The following is a 21,411-nucleotide window of genomic DNA, read 5'->3' on the forward strand; positions in this document are numbered from 1 at the left end:
CCATGCCAGAGAGGGGAGGTCTGAAGGAAAATGAGATTGATGGGGTTTGTGCTTTTTTGGTGCCTTTGTTTGACACATCGTGAGTTGCCGTCAGGATTTCTCACCCTGGATGATACTTGTTGCTTTAGGGAAAAACTTATTTCCCAGAGAGAAGGAAACATTTTCTATACAGGACATGGTAGCTGTTTTGGTAGGTGGTGATGATTTTAAAAGTTACCTATTCATGTTAATAGGTGCTAACCATAGCACAAAAGCACTCAGAAACCTCCTCACAGGAAGAGAAAGGGACACATACTGCCATTTCAGTCAACGGTAGAAGTGCTTAAGTGCTTTTTTCCCCTGTTTTTCTTGGGCTTGTCTTCTACCTTTACTTTTCTTTGTAAATCTCACTGATTGTAGTGGGCTGGCAAACAAGGTCTGTTTAGTTAAAACTGCCGGGATTCAATTAAGAGAAGTTTTTCTTTACCTTTGCTGTGATTTTATGATCCACCTAGTAGGTAAATCCTCCCCTTTAGTAGCCTGGTAATAAGCAAGTTTCAAGCCATACATGAAAAGTCCATTGTGTTTTGTTTCCCATAGTGTGCCTCTCTGTTGGGTAACTTCTGGGCTAGACAATTGAGTTGGAAAGGACTCTGCTCCCAAACTATTAATCTAAATCACCAGAACTCAGAACCTGGTTTGAAGACACCTCACTTCTTTCATGCACGCCTATTCCAAAAGATGTGACTTCTGATGGTGCTTAAAGAAGGATCTCTAACCTTTGTTCTCAAAGGATTCAAGGCTTCTGTGAACAACCTTGTGCTTTTAAAGTACTCCTGTTGCTAGTGCCAAACTCTTGAGCTTCTTCTCCACTCACCTCCCCGGTGTTAGCTACTGAGTACCTTCCAAACTCAAAGATCTACTGAATAAAAGAAAGCTGTTGAGGTTTTATGTGTTTACTTAGCCCTGTACAGATTTATACTCATCTGCCCGGGCTTTTTGACTTCAACAGAAATAATTGAAGTAGAACATCTCTGAACAACAGAATTCTTGCCTTTGTGTTCTGGCAAGTACTTGCCTTATCTTGGTATGTTCAAGCTTGGATCTCTGCTTCTAGAAATTTGATTGGTATCCAAAGATAGTGTCCAAGAAACCATCAGGGTTTGGTATTGGCAGTACTAGGCAAGGCTGTGCTGTATGTAACTGTTGTGCTAAGCTGTGTCTTTGAATAGATGCCCAGGACTTTGGGGAAGGCCTTCCTGCATGCTGGGGACATGGCTGCCTGTTTTGCAGCATTTCTAGCTCTTCAGTTCTAGGAAGCTCACAGACAGACAGAGGGACTTCAGCAACATCTGTACTTAACTATCTCACTACATGACAAGATTTTAGGTAGTTAGATATATTGTTGAGGTTTTGATGGCTTTTGGAAGGGTGTATTCGCAGAACTGTGTGAGCTGAGAGAGCCTGCTGAGGAAAGCTAGTCATGAGCCAGAGAGAGTAGAAGGACTTTCTCTGAAGTCTTCAGAAAGGGGAAGAACCGAGTGCCAGACAGCTTTGGTTTGGAAAGAGCTAGTGATACTTTTTGCTGTCTGGGAAGACTGAGCTGGGGAGACTTTCCTGTAGACTGAAGCTAAATCTTACATCCTGAAGTGACTGCACACAGAGTTTGTACCCTGAATGGATGGATTTTTTTCACATTTGTTTCAGCTATCATCTGGGTTCCCAGACTGCCCTGGGACAAGAGCAAAGAGGCATTTCAAACATGACACTATAGCAGCAAAACAGGCAGCCAGCAATTCAGTACTTGCTGTTACTCCAATATCCCTTCTTGGGAGATGGATCTGGGTAATACCAAAGAAACCTGCATGGTCCCAGCCTCTTCCTTAATTTCCTAGACGGGGTAGATCAGGAGGCAGCACTGAGTTCCTCACCTCTCTGGTCCTTCCTGAAAGCATTGCCCAGCCCCATAGCAAACATATCATGAATCATTCATCTTTAATAGATTATGCAAATTGAAAACATCAGATCAATGAAGATCAATAACTGCAACCATTTAATTGCCAGCAACAACATTTTAAGAATGAGCATTATCTGAAGTCCTTTCTTGGGTAATGGCACCATTAATCCAAACATTGGATCCTGGCCTAAAGGTAGAGGAAAAGTTCTCCACCCCTCTTCCCGTCCTGCCTTTCAGGGTGTTGAGGAGTTTTTTTCACTTTTCATTTCCAGTTTCTGAGTTTCCCCATCATTACCACTAGTGAACAGCTCCCAGCACTAATAGTTCTGCTTTTGTTACTCTGCGCTGATTGAAATGTCGCATACAGATTGAGATGTTAGTGCTAAGTTGCCACCTGGGAATGTCAAGCTGGGTCTGAAATGAACTTTTCTCACTCTTGGATCCAGATGGATCAGATGGGGATGTTCTCGAGATGAGCTGGGAGTGTTGCAGGGAAGAGAGTGGGGATGGCACAGGGTGGGGGGGACATGAAGAAGATTTTCTGCCTCGGCCCACAGCCTCTTCTGTGAGGCCAAATCTGTCTCCTGCTGTCCCCTTGTGAGAGTCATGTCCAAAGCTTGTGCGGTGTCCCAAGCCTTCAGGAATTCTGCTCTCATATTAACAGGCTGGAACGCACCATCGTCACTGAGGCAGAAGGACTAAAAAGAATTATTTAATGGCCCCTTTAAATCTTAAACTGATTTTAGACACCTCACCTTTACATCCAGCTATGGGGATCTGCCTTCCATGAAGGAAGGACAGTACTGCTCTCCTACTGGACTTGCCCCCCAAAGACAGGAAAGTATTTCCTGTAAGAGATGTAGATCTGCTAAATGGTAGATGGACACCAGCTGAGTTTTGTCTTGCATATGCAAATACAAAGAAAGGTGAAACAATTTTGCCACAGCTGAGCCGGTTTTTTTTCTGGTTGTCTATGAAACTGCATGGCTACAAGGATCCCGGCTCAAGCTTGAGAGCAGTAAAAGCCATGAAAGAAGTCTGGGGATGTCACGCTTTCTAGACTCTCCCTGAATATGCAGTGTACCTCCCCATGGTTCTCCATGACATTTTGTAGACCTCACACTGGATCTCTTCTGTATTTGGAGTAACAGTTACTAATCCTTCCCCATCCCAAAGTTCCTGGTAGCCAAAAGGCAAAATATGCCTTTGCTTAGTGTTTGCTGAACAAGCAACAACTGCCTGCCCCAGACATGAGCTGCTTTGACCTCAGGGGCTGTAAGCTGGGGCTTCTGCAAGAAAAAGTTGAGATACAAACTCGCGGTGCTCTTGATTCTGTGCTATCAGAGGCCAGCTTTTTGGCCAAGAGGCAACAACTCCTTCCCTTGCTAACAGGACTTAGACCTCTTTGTCATGAGTTATTTCTCAACTTACACCACGACGTTTCTAGAGGGGCCACAGAAGTTGTAGGGAAAGGGGGATATACCAAACAGGGGCAAGTCACTCGGGCCTTACAAGCTGCTTTAGCTACTCAGGAGGAGATGTGCAAATCTATGGTAGCTGTGGGAGCAGGGAGCAGCAGCAACTAAAGCCTGAGAAGAAGGACTGTGGCACCAGAATATCTCCTTAAGGCTCTAGACACGCACAGGGCAGGCAGTCTAACACTAGTATCAGGACAGCATGCCCCATGGCCCCAGGACAACCCTGTGCTCCTCAGGTCCTGCACGTGCCACCAGCAAAGAGGAAGTTTCTGTGGAGCAGCTGCTGGAGAAACTGCCTCCTACTTCTGTGCATCCAATTCCTCTGCTGTCTTGCACTTGCTCTCATTTCCTACTCTCCCAGTCACACCTGAGTTTAATGTGCCCACGCCTGAGGGAAGGGGGAAGGCAGCTTTTGCCAGCTGCTGTTCGAGACTCATGGCCTTAAGGAAGAGGGAGTTTAGCAGTCACAGTTCAGCAGACCTCAGTATTTAGTTTGCAAATGCCCCTTCCAAATGCCAGGGCTGAATAAAACTTTAATTATTATTTCTCCCTGAGAAAACCAAGTGCGGATCATGGGTAAGCCATGACCCTCTTGTTCTCAGACACAAAGGAAAAAATCACAGTGCGTATTTGGACATACCTGTCCTCCGCCAACATCCATCCCTCAGCCCCATCTGGGCACACAAGTTCCCCATTCACGCTTGGGTTTGCCTGTCTTTGAGCCACATCTGGGCACCTCTAGGTGTACCCAAAATTGCCAATACTCTGAATTTCAAGCTTCTCTTAAGCCCTTACAGTCTTTCTGTCTCTTTCCATCTCTTTCCATGTTTGCCACAGAGGGATATCTTGCATTAGCAGAAAAAGCAGAAGCTAATGGTGATGAGGGAAATAAATAAAAAGCTTGGTTCTGCTGTTTGGTCAGGCAGCTTACCGGTCACCACAGGGTACGTCTGGGGTCCTGACACATTTGTCCCCAGGTCTGGGTTAGCAGAGCTGGATAGACTTGATTTGACTTCATCGAGACCAGGGGTCAGAGCTGGGAGGGAGTACTCATTACCCTGGGGAAGAGAGGAGAAAGACAGCTCGCTATTGATGCACCGGGAGAAAGAGAAGGGTGTACAGATGGGGAGGAGGAAGAGGAGAGATGCAAACCCCTGCACAGATGGAAGAGGAGGAGGAGGAGGAAACAGAGAAGATGAAGTGACAAGAGGGGTGCGAGGGGGTTCCTAGGATGAGCTATCCCACCCGCCTGTGTGCTGCTGTGAAGGGGACGAGGGGTGAGGGATCTGCCCCGTTATATTGTGGTGTGACTGAGCCTTCGTGCAGTGCTGTGTGGATGAGGATGGTTGCCTGTGCCAGCCCAGGGGAGAAGAAAGGGGAAATCCACATCCCCTTCTCTTGGCTGAGTGGAGGCGGGAGGTGTTTGCCCTGGTGACAAGGACAGCTGGGGCAGAGGACTCCAATGACATGACCGGGACAGGCGGACTATAGGAACCAGCCAGTGTTGGCCCACTGTAGGCAGGCTCTCTGCTGAGTCGTCTGCCTCCCCTCTGCTGTTACCTCCATCCTAGCTCTTTAAAAACAAACAAAGAAGCCTCATCCCCTGCCTCTGTCACTCTGTGCATTGGGGTATGAAATTGGGGAGGGGGGAGCCACATGGCTAACAGAAGGGTGGGAGGGGGAGAGCCATTGAATCTGAAAGGGTGTCCTGTCCGAAAGGCTCTGGTAATTGCCTTTTTATTGTGGCAGCCTCCAGACCAGACGCGGGAGCTGGAGAAACCGGGAAGGCTACAAAACAGCAGGAAAAGTTGCTCTGATTAATATTACGTTAAATTAAAACTGATTTTCTGCTCTTTCTGCTCTTTTTTTTCCATGCGCTTCCCCAACCCCCTCCCCGCATCTCCCCTCCTCCAGCAGGCTCCCAGCTCACTGCCCCCTCCCCGCCCCTGTCCCTGCTTGGCTAGGACTGCCTAGTCATTTCCAATTCCTTCTTGTATTGATCTTCCTGTAGAAATCAGTTTTGTAATTAGCTGCAAATTAGGCCTTCTACTGGGGGTGAGCCTGCCCCCTGATTTATCACCAGAGTAATTCGCTGTGATCGGAGAGAAATTAAAATGAACTCAATTAGGCTTCGGATTTGCTTTATGGGCCCTGCTCAGAGTTTCAGGGGGAAAAATGACTGTGCTGGTGCTTAATAGTCTAATGAAAGTAAATAAAGGTTATTCATTGTAATAAACCCAGGGACTCTGGGATGAAGGGAGTCCACAGCCAGCCTCTCCTTCTCTTCCTTTGTTGGTTTATGGCTTGGGGCGGTTTAAAAAGACTTTTGATTTTCATTTTATTAAGACAAACAGCTTTTGGGATAAAAGGCCAGGGGAGCGGGGGAGTAAGGGAAAGGGGGGCCAGAGCTGCAGAACTGTGGAAAACTATGTTGGAGACAGGAGTCAAGTCTCAGCTTTGGGCCATGAAGGAAAATGCTCCGTTAAAGCCCGACCCTGTGGCTCGCTGGTCACTGGCGTGATCTGAGAGCGCAGGAGTTTCCGTGCAGTGCTGTGTGCCGGTGAACATGCATGGCAGGGTCTGCGTGTTCATGGCAAGAAGGTGCCTGCATACCTGCAGGTGTGTGTGCAGAGGGAAAGGCAGACATGGGGATTTAGGGAGAGCGCGGTGTGCGTGTATACGGCAAGCTCACGAGAGGAGGTAGAGCTCATGTATACACGTGCATCAGCACAGTGATGTATTTACAACTAGAAAGTGCTGTAAAACGTAAATGTGATGTATGTGCAGTAACAGGTCAGTGTGAGAACCAGGGGTGAAGAGGGAGAGAGTGATTTCGGTGAGGGAATCTCCCTGCCATCATCCTATGGGTGCCTGTGGGTCCCCATTACCAGGCTGGGCCCTCACCTGCTCAGATTTGATGTGCTCTGATGTTTGAAAGACGTCAGGGTAAGAAGGACGCTCAAAAACTCGATCTAAAGCTTCCAGCTGCTGCTGGGTGAAAGCGTCGCCACGAAGGTGCTTCCGCAAACTGTCCACGCTGCTCTGGGAATCTCCATTGGGAACTGAGCCCTCGGATACATCTGCAGGGCACAGACAGAGAAAACAGGGAGTTAGCACCACCCTGGCTCAGACCAGCAAGGGATGCGGGACAAGGGCAGAGTGGGAAAGAGCGGGGCCCTCCGCCTCCGCCCAGGGAGCTGTGCCACTCCTGCGGGAAGGGCAGGCTGCGGGGACCCGAGGGAAGCCCCCTCCTGTCTGCTGGAGCAGCTGGGCTGCTCCCACGGGCTCCGTGGGCCTCTTCTGCCCAGGGTGAGTGAAGCTGTGGAGAATAGTGCTCGGCTCAGAGATGAGTTTTGGTTCCGCTGATTTTTGGTATTAAAAATTGCCAAATCTCCATTGCTGAGCATAAAATGGGAGCAAAGCACAGCGATTAGCATCGCTAGAAGGCTACTAGAGAGGCAGCTCACAGAGAAACCAGAGTGCTGAGGGTGGACCTGTACTGAGACGGCTGAGGAAGCCTGGAATGGAGAAGGGGCTCTCTTACAGCTTGGGAGAGAGTCAGTCTCTGTTGTAGCTCCCTGGTCCCAATAGAAGTTATCTCTCTCTTATAATTTCCTTGTCATCTGGTCTTGTCCTGTTGTGCCCCAGATGAGTCTTTCGTTCCCCTCAGGTAACAGGAATGATCCTGTTTCTGACTCCATGTTTCACCAGAGACAAGTCTCTCCCCATGGAGTGTCTGTCCCATCCAACATACACTGGTTTCTGTTATGATCTCTGTGCCATTCTCCTACATGTAGCTGGTGATTTATCACAACCCATATCTCTGTTATAAAACTCCCTCCAAAATGAGATGAATCTTTGTCTGTGTCAGTCCCCCTTCCTATCTAAAATGAATTATTGTATTACAAAACCTAGTCCTACTCAGTGGCAATCAGCTTTCCTGGTATTCCTTTGCTCTTACTAGGAAAAAAGCCTTTTTCAGGTAGAAGCATTGCCAGAAGCACAGCTCTGTCCCTGCAACAGCCCTCTGACACAGTCCAATCTCACTGCAGTGCTTCCTGCCACGTTCCAAGTGCCTCTATCTCTGTTGCGCCATCCCACATCTCTTGCAGCCCACTCATCCCCTCCAAGGTGAGTCCATTATAAATGCCCTGCCCTGTCCAAAGTGAATCTTTCCCTGTGATAAACCATCTTATCACCCACCTGTTTGGGGGCTTTTTCCCTGTTATCCCCCAACTCAAATGAGGTGCATTTATCTCGGTTATAACCCCTTTTTATCTGAAGTGAGTGAATCTCCTGCTATTAGCATCTGTCACATCCAAGGTGAGTATGTCTGTTATAACCTCCTGTCCCAGCTGAAGTGAATCTTCCTTTGTCATAATCCCTCATCTCATCTGAGGCAAGTCTGCTCATTATAATATTCTCCAACTGTGCTGAGTATCTTTCTGCTGTCACCTCTCAGCCTAACTTCGGTGAGACTAGTTATAATCCCCTGTCTCATCCACGCTGATATACCTCCGTATCCTCCATGCTGAATCTCTATCTACTGTGCTTCATCAGACACAAGTCTGACTGTCTTATCACCCTGTCTAACCTAAGATGAGGTTCTCCCTCTTACGCTGCAATTACCTTCTTGCTTTTTCACTATTATTCCTCTTACTTCAGCCTTTCTTGGTGGCTTCCAGTCTCTGAATCTCAGAAACTTGCTGTCTGTCAAGAAAGTGGTTGAGGGATCTGTATAGACCCTTTCCCTCCTCCATGCGTTGTGAGTATGCTCAGGGACAGACGATGCTCCTGGGAGCCTGGAGTGGCATTCACTGTGCAACGGCCAGAACCGTGCCACTTTGACGCTTCATCTTTTAGCTCGTCGATGGTGCCAAGACGGGTATTTTCGTGGCACAGTCAATGCCTACTGGTGGCCCAGAGTTATAACTGAGCCTGCTGTCTTCTGGCTGTGAGATATATCCATTTATAGGTGATTATATGATATGATATAATCAATAGTACATTATATACAGTAACGTAGTACAGTACCACTCGCAAGACCATAGAAAATATTACATATTGATTTGTCCCAGCCAGCAGCCTTCCCTCGAGCAGCCCCTTCTCTCTCTTTCTTTTCCAAGCCTAGCCAGAGCAGGGCTGTTTACTGGCACTGATCCATGGCATTTTCTCCTCTCCTTGGGCTTATTCGCACAAGGGAGAATTCTCAAGTTCCTGAAAGCTGGAGTTCATGACAGATTTGACTAAGAGAAAACAAAGAAAAGACCAGGTTTAGTGGACTACACTGTGTGTGTCAGCGCAGTCTTCATGTTGTAGATGGACTGGGCTGTCACCGCAAGGGCTGGCTTTCAGGAGGACTAGGGTGGCTCGAGGCTCCTGCTCCCAATTCCAGTAGCCACTTCTATCTGGTCCTTCCTGCAGAAAGCTGGCACAGAACTCCTGGGTCCAGGCTTGAAAAAAAATGTGTGTTTCTTTATCAGCACTTGTCTCAACCTGTCTGCCGCCTGGGAAGCTCTTTGCCTTTGAGGATTTTTCCACATGTGTCAGTCAGTGTTCGTGACTGTGCACACCATGACGCTAATACACATGGGTATTTTTGCAGTAGATCATTATTCTGGTATTCTTTAGATTTTGTGTCACCATACATGCCTGAGCAGCCGTTTGTGGTGGCAGCTTTAGGCTATGTTTGATTTTCAAGGATGGCAGCCCTACACTGTGCGTGGTGTTTGGTGTCAGTGGACGGGTGTTCACGTATACGGTAAAACTTCCATTGATTGTCATCAGACCAGATTTTACCGTTAGTGAGTTGCACTGTGTGGTTACACAGATTAGTGCACACATGCACATGTATTTGCAGTTCCTGTCTGCCTGCAGAGCCCTGTGCATGCGTGTTTCCCATGTGTGCACAGGCCATGCCTTTGTGTGAAGAAGCTGAAACCACAGCTTTCCCAAGTCGCTGTAGGAGTCTCTTTTCCTTCATTTATTCAGGGGCCCTTCAGATCTTGACAAATCTGTCACTCTAAATTTGCGAGAGATTATGGTGCTCTCTCCCTAGCACGGAGAGAGGTGATATATGATATCTGCTGCCCCTATTGATTGCCTGATCTGGTGGCAGAGGGCTGGCGAAATGAACTTGAAATGAACATCATGCCTCAACTCATTGTGCGTATAATACACTACTTAATCCCACATTTTTCAGCCGCTATGGAATTCAATTGATCAATCATGTCCCTCTGATAGTACTGTTTTAGGGGTTATTGCTGCTCTGCTCACTGACCTTTTTATTTATTTATTTATTTGTGTCAGCGTGTGTGTGTGTGTGCGTGCACGCATATAAGTGTGTATGTGTATTTGGGAAACTCAGGACCAGCTGTTAAGAAAGGACCTGTATAGTCAGTGGGAAATGGAAAAAGGTTGAAGGGAGGAGAAAGGGAAGGAATGGGGTTAGATAAGGAATCAGAATGATCAAAGCAAGCAAATAGATAAGGAGAGGTAGAAAAGTTGTAAGGAGAAAGGCAATGCTTTAGTTTAGGTGGGAATTCTGGATATGGGGGGGAGGCACTAGGCTTTAAAATCTACAAAAGAAAATAAACTTTTGGCAGAGGTCTGTAGGCTACCTCGAGGTGGACCTTGTCTAAACAGCTTGCAGTAGTATTGGACTTAATAATGGTAGTGCACACAAATCCCAAACTTCACAGAGCAATAATATGAGCTGTGCATATGTATTTTACTTATGAAGTAGAGAAGGTTCCACAGAGATGATCCTGAAAGACAGATTTATAAGTCTTGTGTTGCTAACACTGAGAAATTCACAGTCACGGATCATTATATTTTCTTCAAAACCAAAGGACTGTAAATCCCCTGTGTTTGTTTTCTGGTGTCAAAACCTATAGAGGATGCATTTTCATTTTTTCCCTGGAACTGCAAGGGACAGAAACTTATCTCTGGTTTTAGATCAAAGTTGCAATTCTCATCTAAGCATATGACTCTGTGAGCTGGACTATCAGGAGAAGCCTCAAATGCTGTAATACACAAAGTATGGGAGCTGACAATTGCATGGGTATGAGCAAATATGGCAGTAAGGAGAAGAGAGGACTTTGGGGAAGAGATAGGGTCTATCATAGGGTTGATAGACCCTATGTGGGTGAAAGTGAAGGGAGGGCTCATGGGGAAAATTTCAGTTGGGAAAGACTAGCAGATCCTATGAGGAATGGCACTGTGGTGGGCAACAGTCACTTCAACTGATGAAGAACAGTGCTAGAAGTAAAAGCTTAAGGGATGGGGATTTGCCAAGAAAGCAACTCTTGGAAGGGTGCTGTGGTGAAGCAAGGCTTCAGCTGCAGGATAAGTCTGGGGATGCCACCTGGGTAACTGTGCTAGCTTTACCACTAGGAAGCACCATCATCTTTCCCAGTTCCCTTTTTACTGTCAAGGGAAACTCTGTGGTACACAGGGACACCTCTTAAATCAAAGAATCTTAACAAGCAGCTTGAGAGGTGAACCATGGCCTTGGTCACTGTGTCCCTCACAAGAGCACACAGTTGCTGTCAGCATGATCAGGACTGGCCTTGCACATGTGACAGGAAACATCTCTCCTCCCGAGGGAGCATACACAGCCAATGTTCAGCGTAAACCTTTGACACAAGACACAGAAATGCTCCATGGGGTGTCACAGAAGTATCCTGACAGATAACAAGGAAATGCTGTGCCAGAGGACATAGGAACAACCGTAACTACATCTGACACAGGGAATATGCCCATTAAATGGCTCCAAAACAAACAGACGTTCCCAGGTCTGGAAGCCACAAAGACACCATCATGTACATGTAGCACAAAACAGCATAATACAGTTACTTCCCTGGCTACAGGTGACAGAGAGCCCCCTTGCTCAGGGTGGGATGGGGCCATCTCAACAAATAATTCAGAATTATTGCTGACATAGGAAGACCTTTGTGGGACAGAAACATGTAGAAGGGTCATGAGAAGCTGTGCAGCTGGCACACCAACATGGAGATACTGTCCTCTTTTGGGGCAGGGGCTCTTACCCCCTGCCCATGACCTGTCTGCCTGCTGCCTCATGGGGCCCCAATCTCAGCTGGGGCCTCGCAGCACTACCAATAAAAATCACAGTCATAATAAAAGCGAATGTGACTGGCATGAGAACTGCCAGCCAGGTGACACAGCAGAACCCATCTAATTGTGAAAGCCTCCGAGGGAAACGCATCTGTCTAACGCGGTGGTGCTGAGCCGGCTGCTGAAATGCCATCCCTCTGCGCCAGCAAGGCTACCTTGTCCTCTACTGCAGCCTGCCTTTGTCACCATCCCCGCTGGGGTGCTCAGCCCAGAGCAGCCCTGTCCCACTCTCTGGGCACTCGTGGCTACGTGTGCTGCCCTTTCCTGAGTCACCCTTTGTGTTAAGGCTGCTCTTTCCCTTTACCCGATTCCCCTTCTCCTTTTTCCCCCTCTGATGTGTTCCCGTGTCCCTGCACAGCCCAGGCCTGTCAGGCAGCTTTCCTGGACGTCCCGGGGGGCCCTTCCCTGCACTGCCAGTTGTTGCAGTTTCAAACTCAATTGTTCTCCTCGGTACTGAGGCAAATGGAGTCATTAATTACCTTCTATCGGCTGGGCCGAGTTCAGAACGCGATCGATAGCCAGCGCTTGTCATTCACGGCAGCCAGCCTTGTGCAGCCCCTCACGCTGCATTCGGCACAGGTCCAGGAAGGAGCCCAGCGCTATCAGACCCAGGCTTCAAACCCTGGCATCGAGCTCCCGCTGGGAATAGCAGACCTCCTGCATCTGTGTCTGAGCTGACCCCCAACCAAGGGAGAGATCGGGGACAAAGACCGTGGTTGAGGGAGCAGATCACACATTTTCGCATGGTCAGAAGTGTCTGGTACTGGTGTCCTGGTCTGCACAAGCTGATCCAGTCCGGCTGTCACAATGTTTCTAGAGACTCTGTTTGCATCCTCAATGATAATTAAACTAATACTGTACTCCCCACAGCAGGGACAAGGGCAAGGACTGGCAGCCCTAATCTGGCAATCTTTTCACCTCTGTATCTTTCCTGCCCTACTCAGTAGGGTTTGGAAAAGGAGGGCTGTAAAATTTGGTTTACATAACCTTCCAGAATTTTTGCAGTCTTTTGAGCAGCATGAAAGAAGGTGTAATCTCTAGATGTGTCAGTTCTGTATTTCAGCACATAGCAGTACTGCAAGAGTTGTCAGGGCTTTGATTGTGATAACTGAACTGGTGGGGAGGAAGATGAACTTCAAATTCACGTGCAAAGGATCCCAAGTGAGTGCAGGATAGAGATGACAGAGCATGGAAGGGGCTGGGTAAGGTCCAGCAGTGCAGAGAGAAGGAATGTTATCAGGGATCTACACTGTGATAGTCAAAGAAGATGCAGTGTAAGTTCAAGTTATGTACCAACATCCTGCAAAACAGGGATACTGGGAGATGAGTGCTGGAGAATATCACCCCAAGGAAGTGTATCAGCCTTTGCAAACTCTGGCAGGCAGTTCAGATTCCTGTGTCCAGTTGCCTCAAGGGAATCCACAAGCCTGAATCTGAGTGTGCAAATTGATGGTCCTGTGCTGGTCCATGTGCCTCTGTGTAATTTAAGTGTGTCAGCGACACATAAACTTTGTGTATTTGTTACTTACATGCTCAGGCTCAGAGCAGAAAGGCTCACTCAGAAACAAAGGGATTTTATGTTTTGAAATGAGGGTATAGCTCAGATGAGGAATCAGAGATTAAGGAAGGCTGCTCATGCAGGGAAGTGAGCGTGCCTGACCGAGGAAGAGTGAGATGTGTGCCGGTGCCTGACAGCTGGGGGCTGCGATGCTGTTAGCACGGGGGTTGTGTATGACAGAGTACCTCAGATGGAGCAGGGATGGGCAGTGCAGCTTTAATGCAGGGCTTACATGAGGAAAATGGCAATGCTCAATGAGAATGTAAATGAAATGAATTGTGTGTGCAAATGTGTAATGAAGTGTGTACTCAAATCTGTCTTGGATTATCATGGGAGCATGCAAATGTGCATTTAAGGAAGTGAGGGTGTGTATGCATATGAAAATCATATGTATTTACTACAGCATCTAAGTGTATGATTGCAAATTCAGCCCAGAGCATCTGGGAAACTTAAGTCTGTACAGACTTAGGTTTGTGCATAAGATAGTAATAATCAGCACATCCAGCCTTACTGAATACACCAGTAAAGGCCTCTCTAGGTGTTAGGCTGCAAGTAGCTGCCTCAGACGTGTGTACAACATGTACTACAGCATGTGTGGGAGTGCAGATGAGGCGTGTTAGCCTGGGTAGTCAAAGCTGGTGGCTTCTGTGCAAGCAGTCACTGCAGCTTTGTGACCTTTAGGTATGCTGGAGGTGGGTGGACATATTCTGCTCTCAGTCAGGTTGTTGCAAATCCACAACAATTCCCTTACATCAGAAGAAGCGCTGGGGATTCATAACATTGTAATGAAGGACAGAGTGTGGGTCTAGTATCTCTTACTAGCACTATTAGGCTTGAGTGTTAGCCAGATAGAAACACAGCTGTCTCCAGGACCCAGTATACTCACTTTGTTTATGTTGACGGAGTAGCAAGCAGCACTATCACAGAGCAGGCCAGATCCTCCAGTTAGTGTAAATCTGTAAGTCTCTTGCATTCAGTGGTTATACTGATTTACACATCCTGAAAGTTATCAGGTGGGTTATCCTGATTTATGCTGTTGTGGTGTCCACAACATTGCCTTTAGTGCAGAGCCCTCAGGGAGAACTGCTGCCGCAGGAAAGCAGGGCACCGGTAGCTCTGCTGTTCCCTCTGCCAGGGCAGAAGATGTTCTTGGCATCATTGGCATGACTTAGCTCCCTCCTCTCATCTTCCTAAGCCCATTTGTTGGGGAGCTACTTCTTGGCAGGATCCCCCTTGGTGAGCACATAAAAAAGGGTGGCTTTTGTTAGCTCCAAAGGACAGAAGCAACGCAAAAAATTACATCGCATGCAGCCCTAACTATGCTTGTTTAGAGAAACTGCTTGCATTTATGAAGTCTTTGGTGCGGAAAGCAGGGTTGCAAATGACTGCATCAGAGCGACAGTAAAGGCCATTAATTTCCTGTTATGTTTTCGTGTGTTGGGGGCTTTATTAATTTAATTTTACACTGTCGAACAACAGCGAGCACTGACACCGCCACACTCGGAGGATTTTTTTTTTTTCCTCAAGCAGTGCTTTGCCTGACATGCAAATCAACACTGCTATCAGGAACGCTAGAGACAAGGAAGGGAGCACACAGCTGGGCTGTCCCCATCCAGCCCCATCTCCCAGTTTCTGGGAGATCCCTGAGATTCCAGTAGAGCACACTGGCACCTGAGAGGCCACCAGCGCTAAGGCTCAGCAGATCTGGATCAGGCCATGGACACTTCTAATGCACAGTCTAGAAAACATGAATTCCTCTTTAGCCTGCTGGGTTCCATTGGCTTGGTCCCCCCCATTAACATGCCTCTTAATACCTCCTTTCCTTTCGTTTCCCTTCCTCTAAACTCTACCTTCCTTTCATTCCACCTTATTTTCCCCTCATACACACTTTTACCTTAACCTCACAAGTCAAAGGCGGCTGTGCCTGCCCCTGAGCCAGATGCTAGTGAATCATGTTATTGGAAGCTCTTCCAAGTCAGCACTAAACCAGTGCTCAAGCAGAGTGTTCTTAGAGCTGCCATTTTTGACATGCCATAAAACAAAGGCTCCGATCACTCAGAGTCATTAAAATTCCCATGGCATTTTTTGCAAGAGTGCAGACATTAACCTGGCTGTCCTGAACAAAATCCAGCCTGAGTGATTACCCACAGCATATCTTAATTCTCCTGTGGTTTCATTTGGACATGGCACAGCAAAATTTCACTGTTGATGCTCTGTATTTTTCAACATCTGCCATGGTCCACCCAAGAGTCAGCTACATTTCAGTAGTAAATGAGATCTTCAGAATGAGAAGGTTAATAAACAATGTATTATACAGGATGGGTAATTGCAAAATGCCACGCAATGAAAGAGCTACAGGCTTGAGATATGCTGCAATCTTCTTGGACTGTCACCATGCAAACTCTTTTTGTGAATGCTCCTTCCTATAATAACTGTAAATCATTAGTAGAGTAATTTGGAATCTTTCTGCATGAACTCATGTAAAGGCCCTTACTGATATATGAAGGATCCCATACTGATATGACCTCTGTAAGATGTATGTCGGAGATACGTTCCAAACTGTAAGAGGTAGTCCCCAAACAAGAGGGAGGCCAGTCATGGGTAGCAATCAGTTTCACAAACAAGAGAGGGCTGTGCAGAGAAGAGCCGTAAGTATCTTTGAGGATTAGCTAGTGGTGTATTTTTTTAGTTCACTGGGATTTAGTAAAGTTGTCCCAAACTACAGGATAGTTCTGATCTGCTTGCAAGGTCAACTCTTGTGTTCAAGGCCTACCTCATCCCACACTAGGTGCACCTAAGAAGGGACTAGAAGGCACGCAAGACTTGATGGACATTTCATACACAATAACCACCTCATTAAGATTTAATCAGATGCCTACAAACCTGTTCTAATGTAGATCCCCTAGCCTAAAAGCAGAATAACACCTCTGAGCTACCAAAAAAGGTAGAGCCAGTGAGAGAAAGAAATCCTGACCTACTCCACATCCAGCTGGAAACCATGATACCCATGACCTAGCTTCTGTTGTGGCACTGTGCTCCTGTGTGTTTTCCAGTAGTTGTTGACCTGTGAGGGAAGAGGACTTTGTACCTTGAACCTGATGGAATGTAAGCAGCAGGATGTTTGGATGGATGAAGAAAAAGCAAAGGAGAAGTGTGGACCTAGACATTATTTTTAGGCCCCTTGACAAAACTCTGACATTTTAAAGGGCCTTAAAATGGGCATGAATTGCATTTGACACCTATTCAAAGTGTCCTTTATTTTATCTGACTGATGCATGGAAAAATCACCTTCAAAGAACTATGGATGGAGAGAGACAGAAGACAGACAGACATGTCTGCTATGTCTCGATAGTTATCTGTAACTGCTTCTTTCAGGCAATGTATTAACTGAGTTGTCCTCCATATACAAAGTCTTAGAGCTTAGCCTGGCCTCTGCAGGCCAGCACAAAATGCTGTTCATTTCAGGTCTTGCTTGGCAGCCACAGAGGTAGCTGGAGGAAATCCAATATTCCCTGCAAGGGTCTTAAAATGTTCACAAATGGCATTTTTCTTTAATGCAAGTTCTTGTGGCAAAATTAAGCACACTGTGTTTTCTCTCTTCTCTCCCCTCCACTCTACTCACCTCCCTGCCCCTCATCTATCCAGCCAGGATTCTCACAGGCTAATCACTTGGTGAGATCATGTTGCTTCCCCCTGGGATCCAGTGAAACAAGGCTGGAGGATCTGATGCTATCACTTAGGAAAGCAAAGAGCTCCTGCTTTCCTCCAAAACAGCAGCAGCCCCCATTTTGGGAGGAGGAGGGGTTTCTTTCTGGCCCTGACTGAGAACAAGGTGCTTAGTGTTTTCCTTTAGCACAAGAAGAAACCCCTCTGTAGGAATTATTTCCATCTATGAACGGCAAGCAATGCTTAACATTATATTGACATAGACTTGGGAGTGCAGACATAGCCAAATTAGGAGCTAATTGGGGCACTGGGGATTGACTGTTGGGCCCCCTTGGCTGCTGGGATGTGATTGGAAAGAGAGAAAGAGAGAAAGAAAGGGCGAGAGCAGGAGCTGTCCTCCACCAACGCCTCTCTAAAGGTTGGGATTCCTGAGGCCGCTGCTGTCTAGTGCTGTCAAGGTCAGCAGGTTCGGGTTCACTGAACGGTCAGGATGGTTTGAATTACTGGCACTGCCTGCCGATTCCTCCGCTGATCGTGATCCGTCTTCCAGCGCTGGCTGTGGGATGCCGCTCCCCAGCCATGTGCTGCGCATGGTGTGGGGCACCGGGGATGTCAGAAAGGCAGATGCTCTTGTTAAGAGGATAAGCTTTAAGGAAGATTTAAGGAGCCAAGGCAATGCTGAAGAAAGGCACATACTCCATGCGCTGAGCACGTGGACACCAGCCTTCCAGAAACAGCAGTTCTGATCCATTTTTCTTTTACCTGGAGAACTGCCCCCTGCAAGCTTCTGCCTTTCATGAAAGCCAGGAGAATGGTTTGAACAGGGCCTGTCAAACCCTATGGGGTGAAAAACCTGTTGGTGAAGATTTCTGTCCAATTCTGTACAGGTAGAATGCTTAGTGAGCAAAGACTAATGTGCAAGTCTTTATGTAAACCACACTGCTAGGACGTTTTCTCCCCAAACACATGTAGGTGTGTGAGCAGGCTAAAGGGCAGGGGTAGCCAGGTGTGTTCCTACCATGCTGGCTGCAGAAAGCACCAGAAGGTCCTCAGAAAGCTGCCTGCCAGTGCGCACCCCAGCAGGCAGGCTTGGAGCCACTGAAAGGGACCTCACCAGAGCAGGTGGGGAGAAGCCGTGACTGCAGGGGTGTGAGTATGCACAGGCAGGCTGCTAGTGTCACAGACGTGTGCCTGGGGTGGCACCAGCGTGCGGCTGAGTGCCTACGTGTGTGTATGCTGTGCACATGTGCTATCCGAGCATCCATAGCAGCAGTGATAGCAGAAGTAAGCATGTGAGGAAGAGCACAGCAGGAGAGAGCAACAAAAGGATATCAGAAGAGGACTGGGGGCTGTGTGGAAGTAGTGTCCAGCATTTGTCTTTGGCAAGAACATCTTCACAGGTGTCATTGACCGGCTTTCGTTGGAACTGCACTACAGAGAAATCTGGCCCTCTCAGTCCATAAGCTAGAGTGCTTATTTTTGCTTCTTATTCTGAGGTTTGTTGTGTACCTCTGTGAATCAGTTAGCTGCTGGGTGAAGTCAGCTACACCTGCCTACAGCTATGCATACTTAGCTTTCATACTCACACCTCCGCATCTGCCTACCATTTCTACACATTTCTACACCTTGAGGAAACTCAGAGTAATGCTGAGAATGGAGCTGCAAGGGGCTGCCATACCTGATGCCAACAAATGAGGCCTCTTGTGCAGCACTCTCAGGGTTAACAACGTGCAATCTCCTCTATAAAAGGTCCAGGTCTCCTCTAAGCTCAGCACAGGTATTCCAAGCAGGTTCTCTGTGTGGCCTGGCCCCTGTGCATTAGGAAGTACATTGTGCCTACCATCACCTCTGCTCTTGACTTCTCTCCCAGTTCCCTCTTCCACTGCAGAGCAATGGGCTCTGGCAAGAAGGGTCAGGGACAGTGCCCAGAATCGTGCTGGTTTACATTAATGAGGTACACACAGTGTAATCCAGCAATGGAGTCAGCTCTACAAAAGGAGGTAATAGCAGGCTGCCATGAACAGAGCAGCTCAGGTAATTGGTTTATCTATCTAGAAGCAGTAGTAGCAATCTCTGCACAGACAGAGTAGCAGTAAAGTCTCTTCCTTAAGGCTATTTCCTTTGTCTTTTCAATTGCTTGCACATCCATGTGAGATAGAGAGAGAGAGGAAGAGAGAGAGAGAGAGAGAGGGAGAAATGTTAATTTGTGAATTAATGGCTTTTCTCAGCGGAATTGTAAATTCAAATGTCACCTCACAGGGTGACACTACCCTGGGCTGCTGAAGAAGCAATGATAAGATCCCCCCCCATCCCCATGCCAACATATACCCAATGCCCCTCCTGTCCCTGAAAGATAGCTACGGAGTGGAACATGCTACTTTTAATTTGCAACACCACCACAGCAGAGGGATGCAAGAATGACTGCTTTCCGACCCTCCCTTCCACAACAAGCCGGGCCACATCTTTCCCTTTCCACCTCTACCTCCTTCCACCCCCTCTTCAACCCCTCGCATTTTAAACTGAGTCCAAGACAACACATTATCTCAACTCCCCCCACCCCAAACTAATCAAAGGATGAGCTAGGGGAGGGCTCTTTAGAACTGATGCCTCTGCAACCCTCTCCTCTCCTGCAATAATCAGGTGAATTAATGACCCTGAAGTTAAAGTGAGTGCTGATACTCAGGCGTTGCGCAGCGTAGGGGAGAAAGCCTTCATTGTTTTCGAGCAGGAGGCGGGCAGCAGCAAGGGAGATTCATGGATGGAGATTGAATATGCAATTTTCTTTCACCTTGCCAAGAGCTGCCCCTGGGCTGTGCCTGGCCTAAATTTTTTTTCCTCTTGCCATCTCTGCCTTATCCGGCCCTCCCACCTCCCTTCCATTCTTTCCAGAAAATTACCTTCAAAATTGATTTCCACTTTTACAAACAAATATAATGGGAACATGAGGGGGAAAAAAAAATCTTGGGCTGTGATGAATTAGGGCTGTCAGGTGCTTCCAAGTCTCCTTTGTTTTTGTTTTACTGCCCGTTAGGTTCTTTGTTTTTCCAGCAACTGGAAATAGTGCCCCTGCCCACGCAGTCCCCATGGTCCATGGCTACCGTCACAGGCTATGTCCATCATCTGATGTCATCACTGTGTTATCCCTGCTTTCCATCACTGTGATGCAAACAGCCACTGCTAACAGACTGCCCCAGCTCTGCACACCAGGATCCAACTGATCTCCTCATGGAGACGCTGCATGTCCCACACTGCTGGTGACCTAGCTCCTACAGCCACCATACAGGTCCATTGAGTTGCCTCAGATCTTCTTCACCCTGCTCCTCCTGTTCTACTTTGCCTTATTCAACCGATTCTTGATGGAGGTTTCCCAGCCCTCCCTGTGTTCTGATAGATCAGCCTGGGTCATCAGCGTGTCACCTTCATCCCTGTTGTGCCTCAGTGCCATGTCACCTGGATTCCGTAGCAGTGTTGTCTCACTGCCATTCCACTTGAACCCAAAACAGTGTCATCCCTATCTCCCGCTGATCCAGTCTCACGTCCCATTGCCATGTCACCAACAACCCTCTGAAAACACCAACGCCTGCACATTGACAGCTATTCCTGATCCCTTTTGCAGTTTATTCTGTCATTCACTGTGCATTAACCTGGGATCCTCATGGATCCAGGCACCATGCTCCCTCTGACTCCCATACTCTTTACATCCATGTAACAGTCACCTCCCTGAATGCAGGCAGAACCAGTGTACAACTCATCTAGAGCGAGCAAGAAGATCCAGAGAGAGGCAGGCACCGGCAAAGCTAGGGAGCAGCCCCTGCACAGGTGGACACGCAGAGCAGGCAGAGAAGCTGGGAGGAGTTGTAGCTGTCTGACTCCTGCTGACACATTAGCTGCATCAGCCCCTCCCAGGAATGAGTCAAAAAGTGGAAGGAGAAGATCTAACCACAAACTAAATACCCATAAATAAACAGTCAGACAAGCATACAGTCACAGCACTCACACAAATAAACTTAAAGAAAAGCTCTATGCATAAGTAAAACTCACAAAACATAGCCAGTACCATTTAAAAACACAAGAATGCAAACTAGGACACAAGGAGGTACTAATGCAGGTGCATGTCAATTAAATGTAATTTCTGAATAAACAAATAACTTACAAAAATGTACATACACTAACTAAACAAAAACCTGGGACTCAAAGGAATTTCCTTAAATTCACATATACAAAATTAAATCATGTAAACAAATACAAACTATTTACATAAATAAACAACCTGCACACAGGCAAGAACAACCGAGATATATATATACAACATACACAGAAATATATAACCCCAATGCAAATACACATCTGTACAAACTATATACAGAAGTGCACAGCACTAACAGGCTAGATATTCATATCCAGCAACCACAAAGATACAGTGATACTCCAAGCGTGTAACAACACATACACACAGAATATACATACAAATATACAACATCCACATATATGCTCAAAATGTGAATACAAATACCTGGCATTCATAGAAATACATAGCACTAATGCTGAGCCGTACATGCCCAGACATCCATATGATCCACAGTATGCATACTCTTACTAGGCACTATTATACACAGCTTAACATACACATTTTCCAG

At 47.1% G+C, this 21,411-nt stretch overlaps 1 protein-coding gene across 4 annotated transcripts in view; it reads right to left on the minus strand.

Annotated features, from left to right (window-relative positions):
* Positions 1–21,411, minus strand: part of PAX2 (paired box 2) — an 86,496-nt gene that overhangs the window by 21,462 nt on the left and 43,623 nt on the right. For all 4 annotated transcript variants that reach the window (XM_068400004.1, XM_068400008.1, XM_068400007.1 and 1 more), the window contains exons 6-7: positions 6,319–6,494; positions 4,346–4,472 (exon numbers count right to left, since the gene is read on the minus strand). In XM_068400004.1, the coding sequence (XP_068256105.1) occupies positions 4,346–4,472; positions 6,319–6,494 (303 nt within the window). The remainder of the gene's footprint in view (positions 1–4,345; positions 4,473–6,318; positions 6,495–21,411) is intronic.

The sequence above is a fragment of the Nyctibius grandis genome, chromosome 4 (genome assembly GCF_013368605.1).
Source record: "Nyctibius grandis isolate bNycGra1 chromosome 4, bNycGra1.pri, whole genome shotgun sequence".
NCBI classification, from domain to species: domain Eukaryota; kingdom Metazoa; phylum Chordata; class Aves; order Nyctibiiformes; family Nyctibiidae; genus Nyctibius; species Nyctibius grandis.